General features: G+C 40.3%; 1 protein-coding gene across 1 annotated transcript; it reads right to left on the bottom strand.

Annotated features, from left to right (window-relative positions):
• Positions 1 to 5,875: 5,875 nt before the first annotated feature.
• rab33a (RAB33A, member RAS oncogene family) lies at positions 5,876 to 14,006 on the bottom strand. Its single transcript, XM_071411337.1, has 2 exons — positions 13,646 to 14,006; positions 5,876 to 7,109 (listed from the first exon to the last, which is right to left on the bottom strand). Exons 1-2 carry the CDS (start codon positions 13,913 to 13,915, stop codon positions 6,660 to 6,662), a joined length of 720 nt encoding a protein of 239 aa, XP_071267438.1. The 5' UTR covers positions 13,916 to 14,006; the 3' UTR covers positions 5,876 to 6,659.
• Between the last annotated feature and the right edge of the window lie 543 nt (positions 14,007 to 14,549).

Genomic DNA, 14,549 nt, shown 5'->3' with positions numbered 1-14,549 from the left:
CAATATTTGTATGAATACGTTATACTGTATCTCTAATTTTATGGATACACTGTACAGTGCCTTCAGAAAGTATTCATACCCCTTGACTTATTCCAAATGTTGTTGTGTTACAGCCTGAATTCGACATGGATTAAATCGTATTTGTTTCTCAACCATTCGCACACAATACCCCATAATGTCTAAGTGAAAACATGTTTTAGAAAAGTTAGCAAATGTATTGAAAATGAAATACAAAAATATATAATTTACATAAGTATTCACACCCCTGATGTTAGAATCACTTATGGCAGCGATTACAACTGTGCGTCTTTCTGGGTAAGTCTCTTAAGAGTTTTGTACACCTGGATGTACAATATTTGCCCATTATTATTTTCAAAATTCTTCAAGCTCTGTCAAATTGGTTGTTGATCATTGCTGGACAACCATTTTCAAGTCTTGCTATAGATTTTTGAGCAGATTTAAGTCAAAACTGTAACTCGGCCACTGAGGAACATTCACTGTCTTCTTGGTAAGAAAGATCCAGCATAGATTTGGCCTTGTGTTTTAGGTTATTGTCCTGCTGAAAGGTGAATTCATCTCCCAGTGTCTGTTGGAAAGCAGACTGAACCATGTTTTCCTCTGTTTATTTTTTATCCTGAAAAACTCCCCAGTCCTTAACGATTCCAAGCATATCCATAAAACGATGCAGCCACCACTATGCTTGAAAATATATAGAGTGGTACTCAGTAATGTGTTGTATTGGATTTGCCCCAAACATAACACGTTATATTCAGGACAAGAAATTAATTGCTTTACCGAAAATAATTCTGTATTACTTTAGTGCCTCAGTGCCTTGTTGCAAACAGGATGCATGTTTTGTAATATTTTTTATTCTGTACATGCTTACTTCTTGTCACACTGTCAATTAGGTTAGTATAGTGGAGTAACTACAATGTTGTTGATCCATCCTCATTTTTTTCCAATCCCACCTATTAAACTCTGTAAATGTTTTAAAGTCACCATTGGCCTCATTGTGAAATCCCTGAGCGTTGTCCTTCCTCTCCAGCAAACAGAGTTAGGAAGGACACCTGTATCTTTGTAGTGACTGGGTGTATTGATACACCATCCAAAGTGTAATTAATAACTTCACCATGCTCAAAGGGATATTCAATGTCTGCTTTTTTATTTGTACCATCTAGGTGCCCTTCTATGTGAGGCATTGGAAAACCTCCCTGGTCTTTGTGGATGCATCTGTATTTAAAATTCACTGCTCGACTGAGGGACCTTACAGATAATTGTATGTGTGGGGTACAGAGATGAGGTAGTCATTCAAGAATCATGTTAAACACTAGTATTGCACACAGAGTGAGTCCATGTAACTTATTATGTGACTTGTTAAGCACATTTTTTCTCCTGAACTAATTTAAGCTTGGCATAACAAAGGGGGATGAATACTTATTGACTCAACATGTAAAAAATTTACTTTGGCATTATGGGGTATTGTGTCTAGGCCAGTGACAAACAAATCTGAATTTAATTAATTTTAAATTCAGGCTGTAACACAACAGAAGGTGGAAAAAGTAAAGGGGTGTGAACACTTTCTGAAGGCACTGTAGCTCTGTATGCAGCTATCATCACTGATGATGTTGGGGAGGTACTTTTGGAAGGTGCTGAATCTCAGTATGCAGCTATCATCATTGATGATGGGTGGGGTTATATCTTGCCTGTTTGGCCCTGTTCGGGGGTATCGTCGGACAGTGTCTCCCGACCCCTCTTGTCTCAGCCTCCAGTAGTTATGCTGCAATAGTTTATGTGTTGGGGGGCTAGGGTCAGTCTGTTATATCTAGAGTATTTCTCCTGTCTTATCCGGTGTCCTGTGTGAATTTAAGTATGCTCCCTCTAATTTTCTCTTTCTCTCTTTCTCTTTCTCGCTCTCTTTCATCATCATCATCATTGATGATGTTGGGGAGATACTTTTGGAAGGTGCTGTAGCTCAGTATGCAGCTATCATCATTGATGATGTTGGGGAGATACTTTTGGAAGGTGGTGTAGCTCTGTATGCAGCTATCATCATTGATGATGTTGGGGCGATACTTTTGGAAGGTGCTGTAGCTCTGTATGCAGCTATCATCATTGATGATGTTGGGGAGATACTTTTGGAAGGTGCTGTAGCTCTGTATGCAGCTATCATCATTGATGATGTTGGGGTGATACTTTTGGAAGGTGCTGTAGCTCTGTATGCAGCTATCATCATTGATGATGTTGGGGAGATACTTTTGGAAGGTGCTGTAGCTCTGTATGCAGCTATCATCATTGATGATGTTGGGGCGATACTTTTGGAAGGTGCTGTAGCTCTGTATGCAGCTATCATCATTGATGATGTTGGGGAGATACTTTTGGAAGGTGCTGTAGCTCTGTATGCAGCTATCATCATTGATGATGTTGGGGAGATACTTTTGGAAGGTGCTGTAGCTCTGTATGCAGCTATCATCATTGATGATGTTGGGAGATACTTTTGGAAGGTGCTGTAGCTCTGTATGCAGCTATCATCATTGATGATGTTGGGGCGATACTTTTGGAAGGTGCTGTAGCTCTGTATGCAGCTATCATCATTGATGATGTTGGGGCGATACTTTTGGAAGGTGCTGTAGCTCTGTATGCAGCTATCATCATTGATGATGTTGGGGAGATACTTTTGGAAGGCGCTGTAGCTCTGTATGCAGCTATCATCATTGATGATGTTGGGGCGATACTTTTAGAAGGTGCTGTAGCTCTGTATGCAGCTATCATCATTGATGATGTTGGGAGATACTTTTCTAACAAACAGTATGTAGGAAAATTGAACATGTCATTATTTTAATAAAGTAAATAAAGTAAATTCTTACTGAAGGTTTCACATAATATCAAATCAAATCTTATTTGTCACATGCGCCGAATACAACAGTTGTACTGTGAAATGCTTACTTACGAGCCCTTTCCCAACATCACAGAGTTAAAAAGTAAGAACATTTGCACAAAAAAAAGAAGGAAATAGTAACACAATAAAATAACAATAACGAGGCGATATACAAGGAGTACCGGTACTGGGTCTATTTGCAGGGGTATGAGGTAGTTGGGGCGATTGAGGTAATATGTACAGTTGAAGTCGGAAATGTATATACACTTAGGCTGGAGTCATTAAAACTCGTTTTTCAACCACTCCACAAATGTCTTGTTAACAAACTATAGTTTTGGCAAGTCGGTTAAGACATCTACTTTGTGCATGCCACAAGTAATTTTTCCAACAATTGTTTACAGACAGATTATTTCACTTATAATTCACTGTATCACAATTCCAGTGGGTCAGAAGTTTACATACACTAAGTTGACCCTGCCTTTAAACAGGTTGGAAAATTCCAGAAAATGATGTCATGGCTTTAGAAGCTTCTGATAGCCTAATTGACATAATTGGAGAAAATTGGAGGTGTACCTGTGGATGTATTTCAAGGCTTACCTTCAAACTCAAGGCCTCTTTGCTTTAAATATTGGGAAAATCAAAAGAAATCAGCCAAGACCTCAGCATTTTTTTTGTAGACATCCACAAGTCTGGTTCATCATTGGGAGCAATTTCCAAACGGCTGATGGTGCCATGTTCATCTGTACAAACAATAGTACCCAAGTATAAACACCATGGGACCACGCAGCCGTCATACTGCTCAGGAAGGAGACGCGTTCTGTCTCCTAGAGATGAACGTACTTTGGTGCGAAAAGTGCAAATCAATCCCAGAACAACAGCAAAGGACCTTGGGAAGATGCTGGAGGAAACAGGTGCAAAAGTATCTATATCCACAGTAAAACGAGTCCTATATCGACATAACCTGAAAGGCCGCTCAGCAAGGAAGAAGCCACTGCTCCAAAACCTCCATTAAAAAGCCAGACTACGGTTTGCAACTGCACATAGGGACAAAGATTGTACTTTTTGGAGAAATGTCCTCTGGTCTGATGAAACAAAAATAGAACTGTTTGGCCATAATGACCATCGTTATGTTTGGAGGAAAAAGGGGGACGCTTGCAACCCAAAGAACACCATCCCAACTGTGAAGCATGTTGGTGGCAGCATCATGTTGTGGGTGTGCTTTGCTGGGAGGGACTGGTGCACTTCACAAAATAGACGACATCATGAGGAATGAAAATTATGTGGATATATTGAAGTAACATCTCAAGACATCAGTCAGGAAGTTAAAGCTTACACAGTTACACCAGCTCTGTCAGGAGGAATGAGACAAAATTTACCCGACTTATTGTGGGAAGCTTGTGGAAGGCTACCTGAAACGTTTGACCCAAGTTAAACAGTTTAAAGGCAATGCCACTAAATACTAATTGAGTATATGTAAACTTCAGACCCACTGGGAATGTGATGAAAGAAATAAAAGCTGAAATAAATCCTTCTCTCAACTATTATTCTGACATTTCCTATTCTTAAAATAAAGTGTTGATCCTAACTGACCTCAGACAGGGAATTTTTACTAGGATTAAATGTCGGGAATTGTGAAAAACTGAGTTTAATTGTATTTAGCTAAGGTGTATGTAAGCTTCTGACTTCAACTGTACATGTAGGTTGGGGTAAAAGTGACTAGGCAATCAGGATAGATAATAAACAGTAGCAGCAGCATATGTGAAGAGTGTGAAAGAGTGTGATAGTGTGTGTGAGTGTGTGTTTGGCGTCAATATGCATGCATGTGTGTGTGTTTTGTTTGTGTGTGTGTGTGGTGTGTATTGGAGTGTCAGTGTAGTGTGTGTGAGTGTGGGGGTAGAGTCCAGTGAGTGTGCAAGAGAGTCAGTTCAAAAATATTCTGAGTAGCCATTTGATTAATTGTTCAGCAGTCTTATGGCTTGGGGATAGAAGCTGATCAGAAGCCTTTTGGACCTAGACTTGGCGCTCCGGTATTGCTTGCCATGCGGTAGCAGAGAGAACAGTCTATGACTTGGGTGGCTAGAGTCATGTACAATCTTCAGGGCCTTCCTCTGACACTGCTTGGTATAGAGGTCCTGGATGGCAGGGAGCTCGGCCCCAGTGACGTACTTGGCTGTATGCACTACCATTTGTAGCGCCTTGGACTCGGATGGCAAGCAGTTACCATAAGAAGCGGTGATGCAGCCATTCAAGATGCTCTCAATGGTGCAGATGTAGAACATTTTGAGGGTCCGAGGGTCCATGCCAAATATTTTCAGTCTCCTGAGGGGGAAGAGGCATTGTCGTGCCCTCTTCATGACTGTGTTGGTGTGTTTGGACCATGATAGGTCTTTAGTGATGTGAACACAGAGGAACTTGAACCTCTCAACCCGCTCCACTTCAGCCCCGTCAATGTGAATGGGGGCGTGCTCGGCCCTCCGTTTCCTGTAGTCCACAATCAGCTCCTTTATCTTGCTGACATTGAGGGAGAGGTTGTTGTCTTGTCACTTGTCTTGTTTCATCGTCGTCGGTGATCGGGCCTACCACCGTTGTGTTGTCAGCAAACTTAATGACGGTGTTGGAGTCGTGCGCGACCACGCAGTCGTGGGTGAACAGAGACTACAGTAGGGGACTAATATGGAGCACTGAGATACTTAAAACAGGCTTAGTGTCTCACTGTCTTATGAGCAGATCCAATAAATATCACAAAACATCCAATAAACAATTGAGATATTATGAAGTGTGTCAAATTTGACTCTTCGGCTAAGTAATATGAAATGTTATTTTCATGAAAGTCAGACTGCGACTACCAATTTCTGCAACATCTAGTGGAGAATCTTCGCACTACATTTTTTTAATAACCTTGAAAATTGTGTCAAGTGAAAGATCCTCACCTCAAAATGTTATCTTTAGTAGTATGTGCTTTGTGATCACCAGCTGCAAAATGCAATAAAGGACACATGATATTTGTTGAATATTTAATTTTGAGGCAAAGACAGGAAACGGTCACAAATTGCATGTTTTGATGACGATCAGAAATATGATGATGATCAATGGAGAGAAAACAGAAAGCAGAAATAGCAGACCTGATGCCAGAGAAACCCCTGGTGGGGTGGGGGAGGGTATTGGGCTAACTAGCATCGTTGCCTGTCCATCCTCTGCATTATGGTTATGACAATTCAATGTGAAGGATTATTAGCGGATATTTCTTAAAATATAGTTAAAAAACACAAACAATATACTGAACAAATGTAAAACGATTGCAGCACATATACAGTACGTCAGTGTGAAGCCCAAATAGTCTTTATGAAAGTCCCTTTGTGAGATTGTGACAATCATGTTACACACAAGTATATTGCATGAAACAATAATACTGACAGCAGACATGTACATACATAATAATACTGACAGCAGACATGTACAGACATGTACAACTCAAATACAAAATAAATAAACATACTTTACAAACACCACTGGATGATCTCTCTTGACTTAAGGCCATTATTACAGAATGTGATAATGATAACATATCAAAGAAAGAGAGTAAAACAAGAGAGGGTCAGACAGACAGACAGCAAAACACTATTATCATTTTTAAGAAGAAATTGAAATAACTGCAGGCACATTCTTTCAAGAAATGTTAACATTAGAACAGTATCTTTGCCTTACGTTGTTTATGTTAAATTGTTCAATTCAAGTCACAGCAGTATTAAAAGGAGATAAGGAATAATTGCAGAGTGGAGGAGCCTCAACAAGGGCAGTTACTCTTATTAACATCTGTCTCTTGTGAAAGCCTAACCCTTCCATCCTCCCTCTCAACATCCCTGTACAGCAGGGACTTCTGGGCTTTCAGCCGACATGCCAGGCACATGAAAATGGAGTCCACATTTTGGCTCTCCTTGGGGTCCTTCGCCGAGGTCTCAAACAGCAGCATGTTGTGGGCGTCTGCAAACTTGAGGGCAGTGTTGGAGGGTACTTGGATATGACTAACCAGGTCACACTTGTTACCCACCAGTACCCGAGGCACAGTGGGTGAGACACGGTGCCCGTTGCACTCCTGGATCCACGTCTTCAGGTTCTGGAATGAGGCCATCTTGGTGACGTCGTAAACGAAAACGACAGCGTGCACATTGCGGTAGTAGTGTTCTACCATGCTCTTCCTGAAGCGCTCCTGTCCTGCAGTGTCCCACACCTGCACCTGTTGAGGAGTAATAACACATCCAGTGGTCAGAGAGGAATCGTGTGTATTGGTCAGAGAGAAATGGGAAAACATCTCTAGATAACGCATCACAGTAAACACGCACACCTTTGGCTGACGTATCGAATTGCATAGGGAATATGTAGTTGGTAGAGTGTTTGCACATTGGGAAGATGTCGCCAAGACATCAGAATATAATGTTGACGCCTGGCCAACATATAAAAGATGTAGAACTGTAGAATTTAGAATGTAGGTATTCTACACACATCTGAAAGACATCTTGCCAATGAGCAAACAATGTCTAAACACCATCTTCCTGATGTATCCTGTATATATCGTGCCTATGATGGACAGACATATGTGTGTTATCTGGGATTACGAGGGTTGAGACATAATCAGAATAAATACTACACTGGAAAATACTACCTAGGAAAATGCGCATTATGTTTGGAGGACCATTGCGTTATGTTTGGAGGACCATTGCGTTATGTTTGGAGGACCATTGCGTCATGTTTGGAGGACCATTGCGTTATGTTTGGAGGACCATTGCGTTATGTTTGGAGGACCATCGCATTATGTTTGGAGGACCATCGCGTTATGTTTGGAGGACCATTGCATTAAGTTTAGAGGACCATCGCGTTATGTTTGGAGGACCATTGCATTAAGTTTAGAGGACCATTGTGTTATGTTTGGAGGACCATTGCATTAAGTTTAGAGGACCATTGCGTTATGTTTGGAGGACCATTGCATTATTGTTACGTTCCCCAGTGTCAGTGTTGTTGTGGGTTTGTATGTGTTTGTTTCAGGATGGCTTCCTGGATTCCAAGCAGCTGATTGGTCGGCCCCATTGCAGATCTGACCCTGCCCTCTCATCAGGGGATACAGCTGTCTGCAATTACCGACTCCTTCTGCAGCTTTAAAAGCCAGTGTTCCTTTGTTAAGAGGGAGAGCTTCTTTGTATGTGCTGTGTTGGTTGTTGGTCTGGTAAATTTGTTGTAAAGTATTTTGTAGCAGGTCCTGCAGAGGTATGTGTTTGCTATAGTACCTAGTGTTTTTGGTTTATTCAAATTGTTCACGGAGTTTGGTGACTTATTCTGTTTAATTTGTTCCCAGGAAAGCACCTTGGGAGTGTTTAGGCAAGAGGCCTGCGAGCATACATATACCCGTAGTATGTACTCTGTCTATGCACACTAGGTAAGACCTGAGTGGCCCACCCTCTGTATTTTGGTTAGCGTGCCAGGTGGCGTTGAGAGTGGGTAGGCAGGTAAGATAGGAGAGGGGACTTTAACTTTAACTTTCTTTGTTTTGGTTCTGTCCAACCCCTTTTTGCCACTTTACCGTGTGAAGAGAATAACTTCCCTGTAAACGGTAATATTCTCTGCCTCTGTCATCCTTACCCGCACCTACAGTCACATACCTCTTTCACTCCACGGGGAGTTGAGTGTAGCAGGGTGTTGCGTACACCTCTTGGAGGAAGGAACGCAACAATTATGTTTGGAGAACCATTGCGGCCTGTGGGCATGAACCATTCCCAAAAGGGCTGACTATTAGAATAATTCCACATTGATGCTTTATCATAAGAGATCAAACCCACTGGTCACACCCGTCATTTCAACGTGGACAACTGGGTAATATCTGGTTGAGATGTTGACAGATGAAATTACAACCTACATGCACTCACTCAAAAAGACAGACAAAAGTTAGTTGAATTCCCAATGTGTTATCACTATGCTTTCAACCATCTAAAAGCACATCCAAATTACAATTGAACAACAAAGTCAAATTTTTGGTTTAGTTGTCATCTAAATGTTTTATCACTGGGATTCAACCATATAAAAGCAAAGTTGAAATAGGAATACAATGACTGACATGTTTATTTATATATCTTTGTCATCACTGCCCTTCATCTAATAGCACAGCCACATGACCTGTACTGCTGTTGATTACATTAAAAGTATGTACCCTATGCATAGTATAAGTGATCAATGCTGTTTGAGGTACTTTATTATAGCAGCTGTGACGATCTCCACAGACCTGCGACCTTTGCATGCTATCTTGAACATGAACACGTTCTATGATTACATAAGAGGACATTATAGTTACAGTAACCTCAATGTGGTCACAGATGTGTTACTCTTTAGGCCATTAACTGTATAATAAAAGTAATTTTGAATTGTGTTCTGTTGACCAGGCAACCAAATATCAACATTTAAAGGAGATCTACTGCTTGGATAGTTCCATCTGAGCCATTGACTTAATCCCATTTAACTTTTATTTTTGGTTGAGTTGGAGATGTGAATCCAACATATTTTTTTAATCTATTGCAAAAGTGATATTGAATTGTGTTTTGTTATCAACAAAACCAAATATCAACATTTAAACAAGATATACCTACTGGCTTCAGTTCCAGTTTGTGGTATGATTGTGAAACAGAGATTGTCTGGTGAGTGGCTGAATGAGTCAGAAATGTTGTTGTAGCTTAGTTGTGAATGTCTGTTTGAGAGAAATGTTGTTGTAGCTTAGTTGTGAATGTCTGCTTGAGAGAAATGTTGTTGTAGCTTAGTTGTGAATGTCTGCTTGAGAGAAATGTTGTTGTAGCTTAGTTGTGTATGTCTGCTTGAGAGAAATGTTGTTGTAGCTTAGTTGTGTATGTCTGCTTGAGAGAAATGTTGTTGTAGCTTAGCTGTGAATGTCTGCTTGAGAGAAATGTTGTTGTAGCTTAGTTGTGTATGTCTGCTTGAGGGAAATGTTGTTGTAGCTTAGTTGTGAATGTCTGCTTGAGAGAAATGTTGTTGTAGCTTAGCTGTGAATGTCTGCTTGAGAGAAATGTTGTTGTAGCTTAGCTGTGAATGTCTGCTTGAGAGAAATGTTGTTGTAGCTTAGTTGTGTATGTCTGCTTGAGAGAAATGTTGTTGTAGCTTAGCTGTGAATGTCTGCTTGAGAGAAATGTTGTTGTAGCTTAGCTGTGAATGTCTGCTTGAGAGAAATGTTGTTGTAGCTTAGTTGTGAATGTCTGCTTGAGAGAAATGTTGTTGTAGCTTAGCTGTGAATGTCTGCTTGAGAGAAATGTTGTTGTAGCTTAGTTGTGTATGTCTGCTTGAGAGAAATGTTGTTGTAGCTTAGCTGTGAATGTCTGCTTGAGAGAAATGTTGTTGTAGCTTAGCTGTGAATGTCTGCTTGAGAGAAATGTTGTTGTAGCTTAGTTGTGTATGTCTGCTTGAGAGAAATGTTGTTGTAGCTTAGCTGTGAATGTCTGCTTGAGAGAAATGTTGTTGTAGCTTAGCTGTGAATGTCTGCTTGAGAGAAATGTTGTTGTAGCTTAGTTGTGAATGTCTGCTTGAGAGAAATGTTGTTGTAGCTTAGCTGTGAATGTCTGCTTGAGAGAAATGTTGTTGTAGCTTAGTTGTGTATGTCTGCTTGAGAGAAATGTTGTTGTAGCTTAGCTGTGAATGTCTGCTTGAGAGAAATGTTGTTGTAGCTTAGCTGTGAATGTCTGCTTGAGAGAAATGTTGTTGTAGCTTAGCTGTGAATGTCTGCTTGAGAGAAATGCTGCCCTCCAGAGTGTTGTTCTGTCCCTATCCCAGTCTGTTGTCCCCACATGCTTCAAGATGTCCACCATTGTTCCTGTACCCAAGAAAGCAAAGATAACTGAACTAAATTACTATCGCTCCGCAGCACTCACTTCTGTCATCATGAAGTGCTTTGAGAGACTAGTCAAGGATCATATCACCTCTACCTTACCTGACACCCTAGACCCACTTCAATTTGCTTACCGCCCCAATAGATCCACAGATGATGCAATCGCCGTTACACTGTCCTATCCCATCTGGACAAGAGGAATACCTATGTAAGAATGCTGTTCATTGACTACAACTACAACCCCGCCCTGTGCAACTGGGTCCTGGACTTTCTGACGGGCCTCCCCCAGGTGGTGAAGGTAGGAAACAACACCTCTACTTCGCTGATCCTCAACACTGGGGCCCCCAAGGATGCGTGCTCATTTCCCTCCTGTACTCCCTGTTCACCCATGACTGCGTGGCCACGCACTCCTCCAACTCAAGTTTACAGACGACACAACAGTAATAGGCCTGATTAACAACAATGACGAGACAGCCTACAGGGAGGAGGTGATGCCAAAAAGATCATCAAGGACAACAACCACCCGAGGCACTGCCTGTTTACCCCGCTATCATCCAGAAGGCGAGGTCAGTACAGGTGCATCAAAGCTGGGACCGAGAGACTGAAAAACAGTTTCTATCTCAAGGCCATCAGACTGTTAAATAGCCATCACTAGCACATTAGAGGCTGCTGCCCGATACAGAGACTTGAAATCACTGGCCACTTTAATAATGTTGATATATTTTGCATTACTCATCTCATATGTATACTGTATTCTGTCCTATTCTACTGTATCTTAGTCTATGATTTGATTTAGTCCTATTGTTTAACTTACATTGTTGATTGAGACGGAGATCAGAAAACCAACATATTAATTACTAACCTGTAGATTAAATTTGAAATCAACCAGAGCTTGAAACCCTAGGCCTATTGTATTGTTTATTTTTAGTTGAATTCTGGGTTGAATTGTAACAATAGCTGTTGATGACTTTACAAATGCTATATAGGCCTAAATAGTATCATTAATGATATTGATTCATCAAGTATGGTTACTGTTAAACCTACTATTTGAAATGACTTTGATAGCAACAGTGAATCTATTTCATTTTTCAGTGGAGGATTCTCAATAATTATTCTCACAATAGCACATTGCTAAGAGTCTGTGACAAATATGAAAGCTGAGCACGACTGGCCTTGTTTAAAACTGTGGATGCCCAGCCAATTGTTTTTTATCTCATAGTTGATATAACATTGAAGATTTGCCTATGTTTAAAATTGATTCCCATCATGACATAATCCTGGGGTTGAAATTTCACCTTCAAAACAACAGTTTAAGTTGATGATATGTTGATGAATTTTTGCAAATCCAATGTGTTTTAAACAGATTCCATGTCACAATATGTTGGCAAATGACATTGAAACAACGCTGATTCAACCAGTTTGTGCCCTGTGGGAAGGCACTATATTTTGAAGACTGTATTAGTGCATGTCTTCCATTTCTGAATAAAATAAATAAAATAACTGATACTTGAACAAAGATGCTCTATTTCTTATGTTTTCATACTGAGGAAAGGTTTTTATTTTGAGGGTGAATCTCAATGAGAAGTCATGATGAAGAGATAATATTGTAAAAACCTCACAATATCTATCATGTCACTGTCTGTTGCTAGATACACTGGGATTAAGTCATCATGTTTGGGGCGGGGGCATTCAGAGGTTGTACTACACTGACATTTTGTGTTTTATATACACCGAATAAAAGTATAAACGCTACATGTAAAGTGTTGGTCCCATGTTTCATTTTTTCATGAGCTGAAATAAAAATATCCCAGACATTTTCCATACGCACAAAAAGCTTATTTCTCTCAAATTTTGTGCACAAATTTGTTTACATCCCTGTTAGTGAGCGTTTCTCCTTGCCAAGATAATCCATCCACCTGACAGGTGTGGCATATCATTAAGATAATTAAACAGCATGATCATTACACAGGTGCACCTTGTGCTGGGGGCAATATAAGGTCACTCTAAAATGTGCAGTTTTGTCACACAACACAATGCCACAGATGTCTCAAGTTTTGAGGGAGCGTGCAATTGGCATGCTGACTGCAGGGATGTCCACCTGAGCTGTTGCCAGAGAATGTAATGTTAATTTCTCTAACATAAGCCGCCTCTAATGTAATTTTTTGTTGTTGAAAATTTGGCAGTATGTCCAACAGGTCTCACAACCTAAGACCATGTGTATGGAGTCAATGTGGGCGAGCAGTTTGCTGATGTCAACGTTGTGAACAGAGTGCCCCATGGTGGAGGTGGGGTTATGGTATGGGCTGGCTTAAACTACGGACAACAAACACAATTGCATTTTATCGATGGTAATGTGAATGCACAAAATCCGTGACGAGATCCTGAGGCCCATTGTGAGGCCCTTTTTTTTTAAAAGGTGACCAACATATGCATATCTGTATTCCCAGTCATGTGAAATCCATAGATTAGAGCCTAATTTATTTATTTAAATTGACTGATTTTCTCATGAACTGTAACTCAGTGAAATATTTTAAATTGTTGCATGTTGCGTTTATATTTTTGTTCAGTATAGTTACTAGGCCTTAGTGGCACATGCAGAGAAAACGGTTGGTGAACTGGGGATATGATGGTGATGGTGATCTGAAATTAAACGGTAAATTCCGTAATTCGAAAACCATGCCAACATTGCTGAAAGATCTATTAATTAAAAGAAAGATTCAACCTAACAGGCCATTAAATATAAATTGATGGACTCGGGAGAGAAATAATTCTCTACTCGGTTTATTGACATGTCATGCATAGATTTATAACGGTTAAAGCCGAACACATTGTCAATTGACCCAAATAAACAAATAAAAACGTCCCTGTCTCGACCAGATGCTAAATTAGGCTATTACCTTTATTTTTTCGCCCTCTATTTCCACTGCTTTCTCCCTGAAATCCACACCGATTGTCGCCTCAGTCTTCTCGGGAAAGCTTCCCCCAGTGAAGCGGAAGGTTAAGCAGGTCTTCCCTACATTTGAATCCCCGATTACAATTATTTTAAATATTCGAGTCTGAACACTTGAATCTAAGGACGTGCTGAGATCCACAGATGATGTGAAATTTGTATTTCTTGAGTTTCTCGAACCGGTACCTCCCTCATTTTCAAAAGATTCATTTGCCATTACGCTAAGATGATGTACACAGTTGTGCACTGGTCTCGCGGATGGGGGAAGGTGAGGCAGTCAGGCACGGCAACAACAGCGACCCACTCCCTCACAAGCAGCTTCATTGAAGAAGGCAAAATGCAATTATTGCAATGTTCCCCTATTTACAAATAGTGTAAATATGCATAGAAAATAGTTTCTAGTCAGTAAACACAATGGTAATGTTTAATGTGATTTATAGCCTATATCAAAGAGGAAATGAATAAGGCTACATACAGTAGGCTAATATTTAACAATCTTAAGATTGTCAACACAAATCTGTCAATATTGTTTATTCCTCTGCCATAGACATTTTTACATGTATTCAAATGTAACCTACAAATGTCTTTCACTCAGGTTTGATTTCACACTTGAAAAATCATGTGATCCATCCAGCTGATCAGATGCCATCATCCAAAATGGCGCAAATGCATTGGCCTCTAACCTGTTGTCCAGATAAGACAAGTGTCTGCTGTATAATGGAGCTTGTAAGGTGAAAATCAATACTGAGAGGTTTCACGTAAGTGAGTGCACCAGTGATGCATGTTTTCCACATTGCACTGGATATCCTAGGCCTGTTATAATTAAATATTTAGATCTAGTCATTAAGTAA

Source organism: Salvelinus alpinus, chromosome 7 (genome assembly GCF_045679555.1).
Source record: "Salvelinus alpinus chromosome 7, SLU_Salpinus.1, whole genome shotgun sequence".
Classification (NCBI taxonomy): Eukaryota; Metazoa; Chordata; class Actinopteri; order Salmoniformes; family Salmonidae; genus Salvelinus; species Salvelinus alpinus.
Note: the sequence above shows the minus strand (reverse complement) of the source record. Positions and strands in the feature narration are given on the sequence as shown.

Coding starts and splice junctions, on each gene's coding strand:
- rab33a (XM_071411337.1), bottom strand. CDS start 13,915: ATGGCAAATGAATCTTTTGAAAATGAGGGAGGTACCGGTTCGAGAAAC. Junction 7,110..13,645: donor TAGAGGGCGAAAAAATAAAG/GTAATAGCCTAA, acceptor ACTCCTCAACAG/GTGCAGGTGTGGGACACTGC.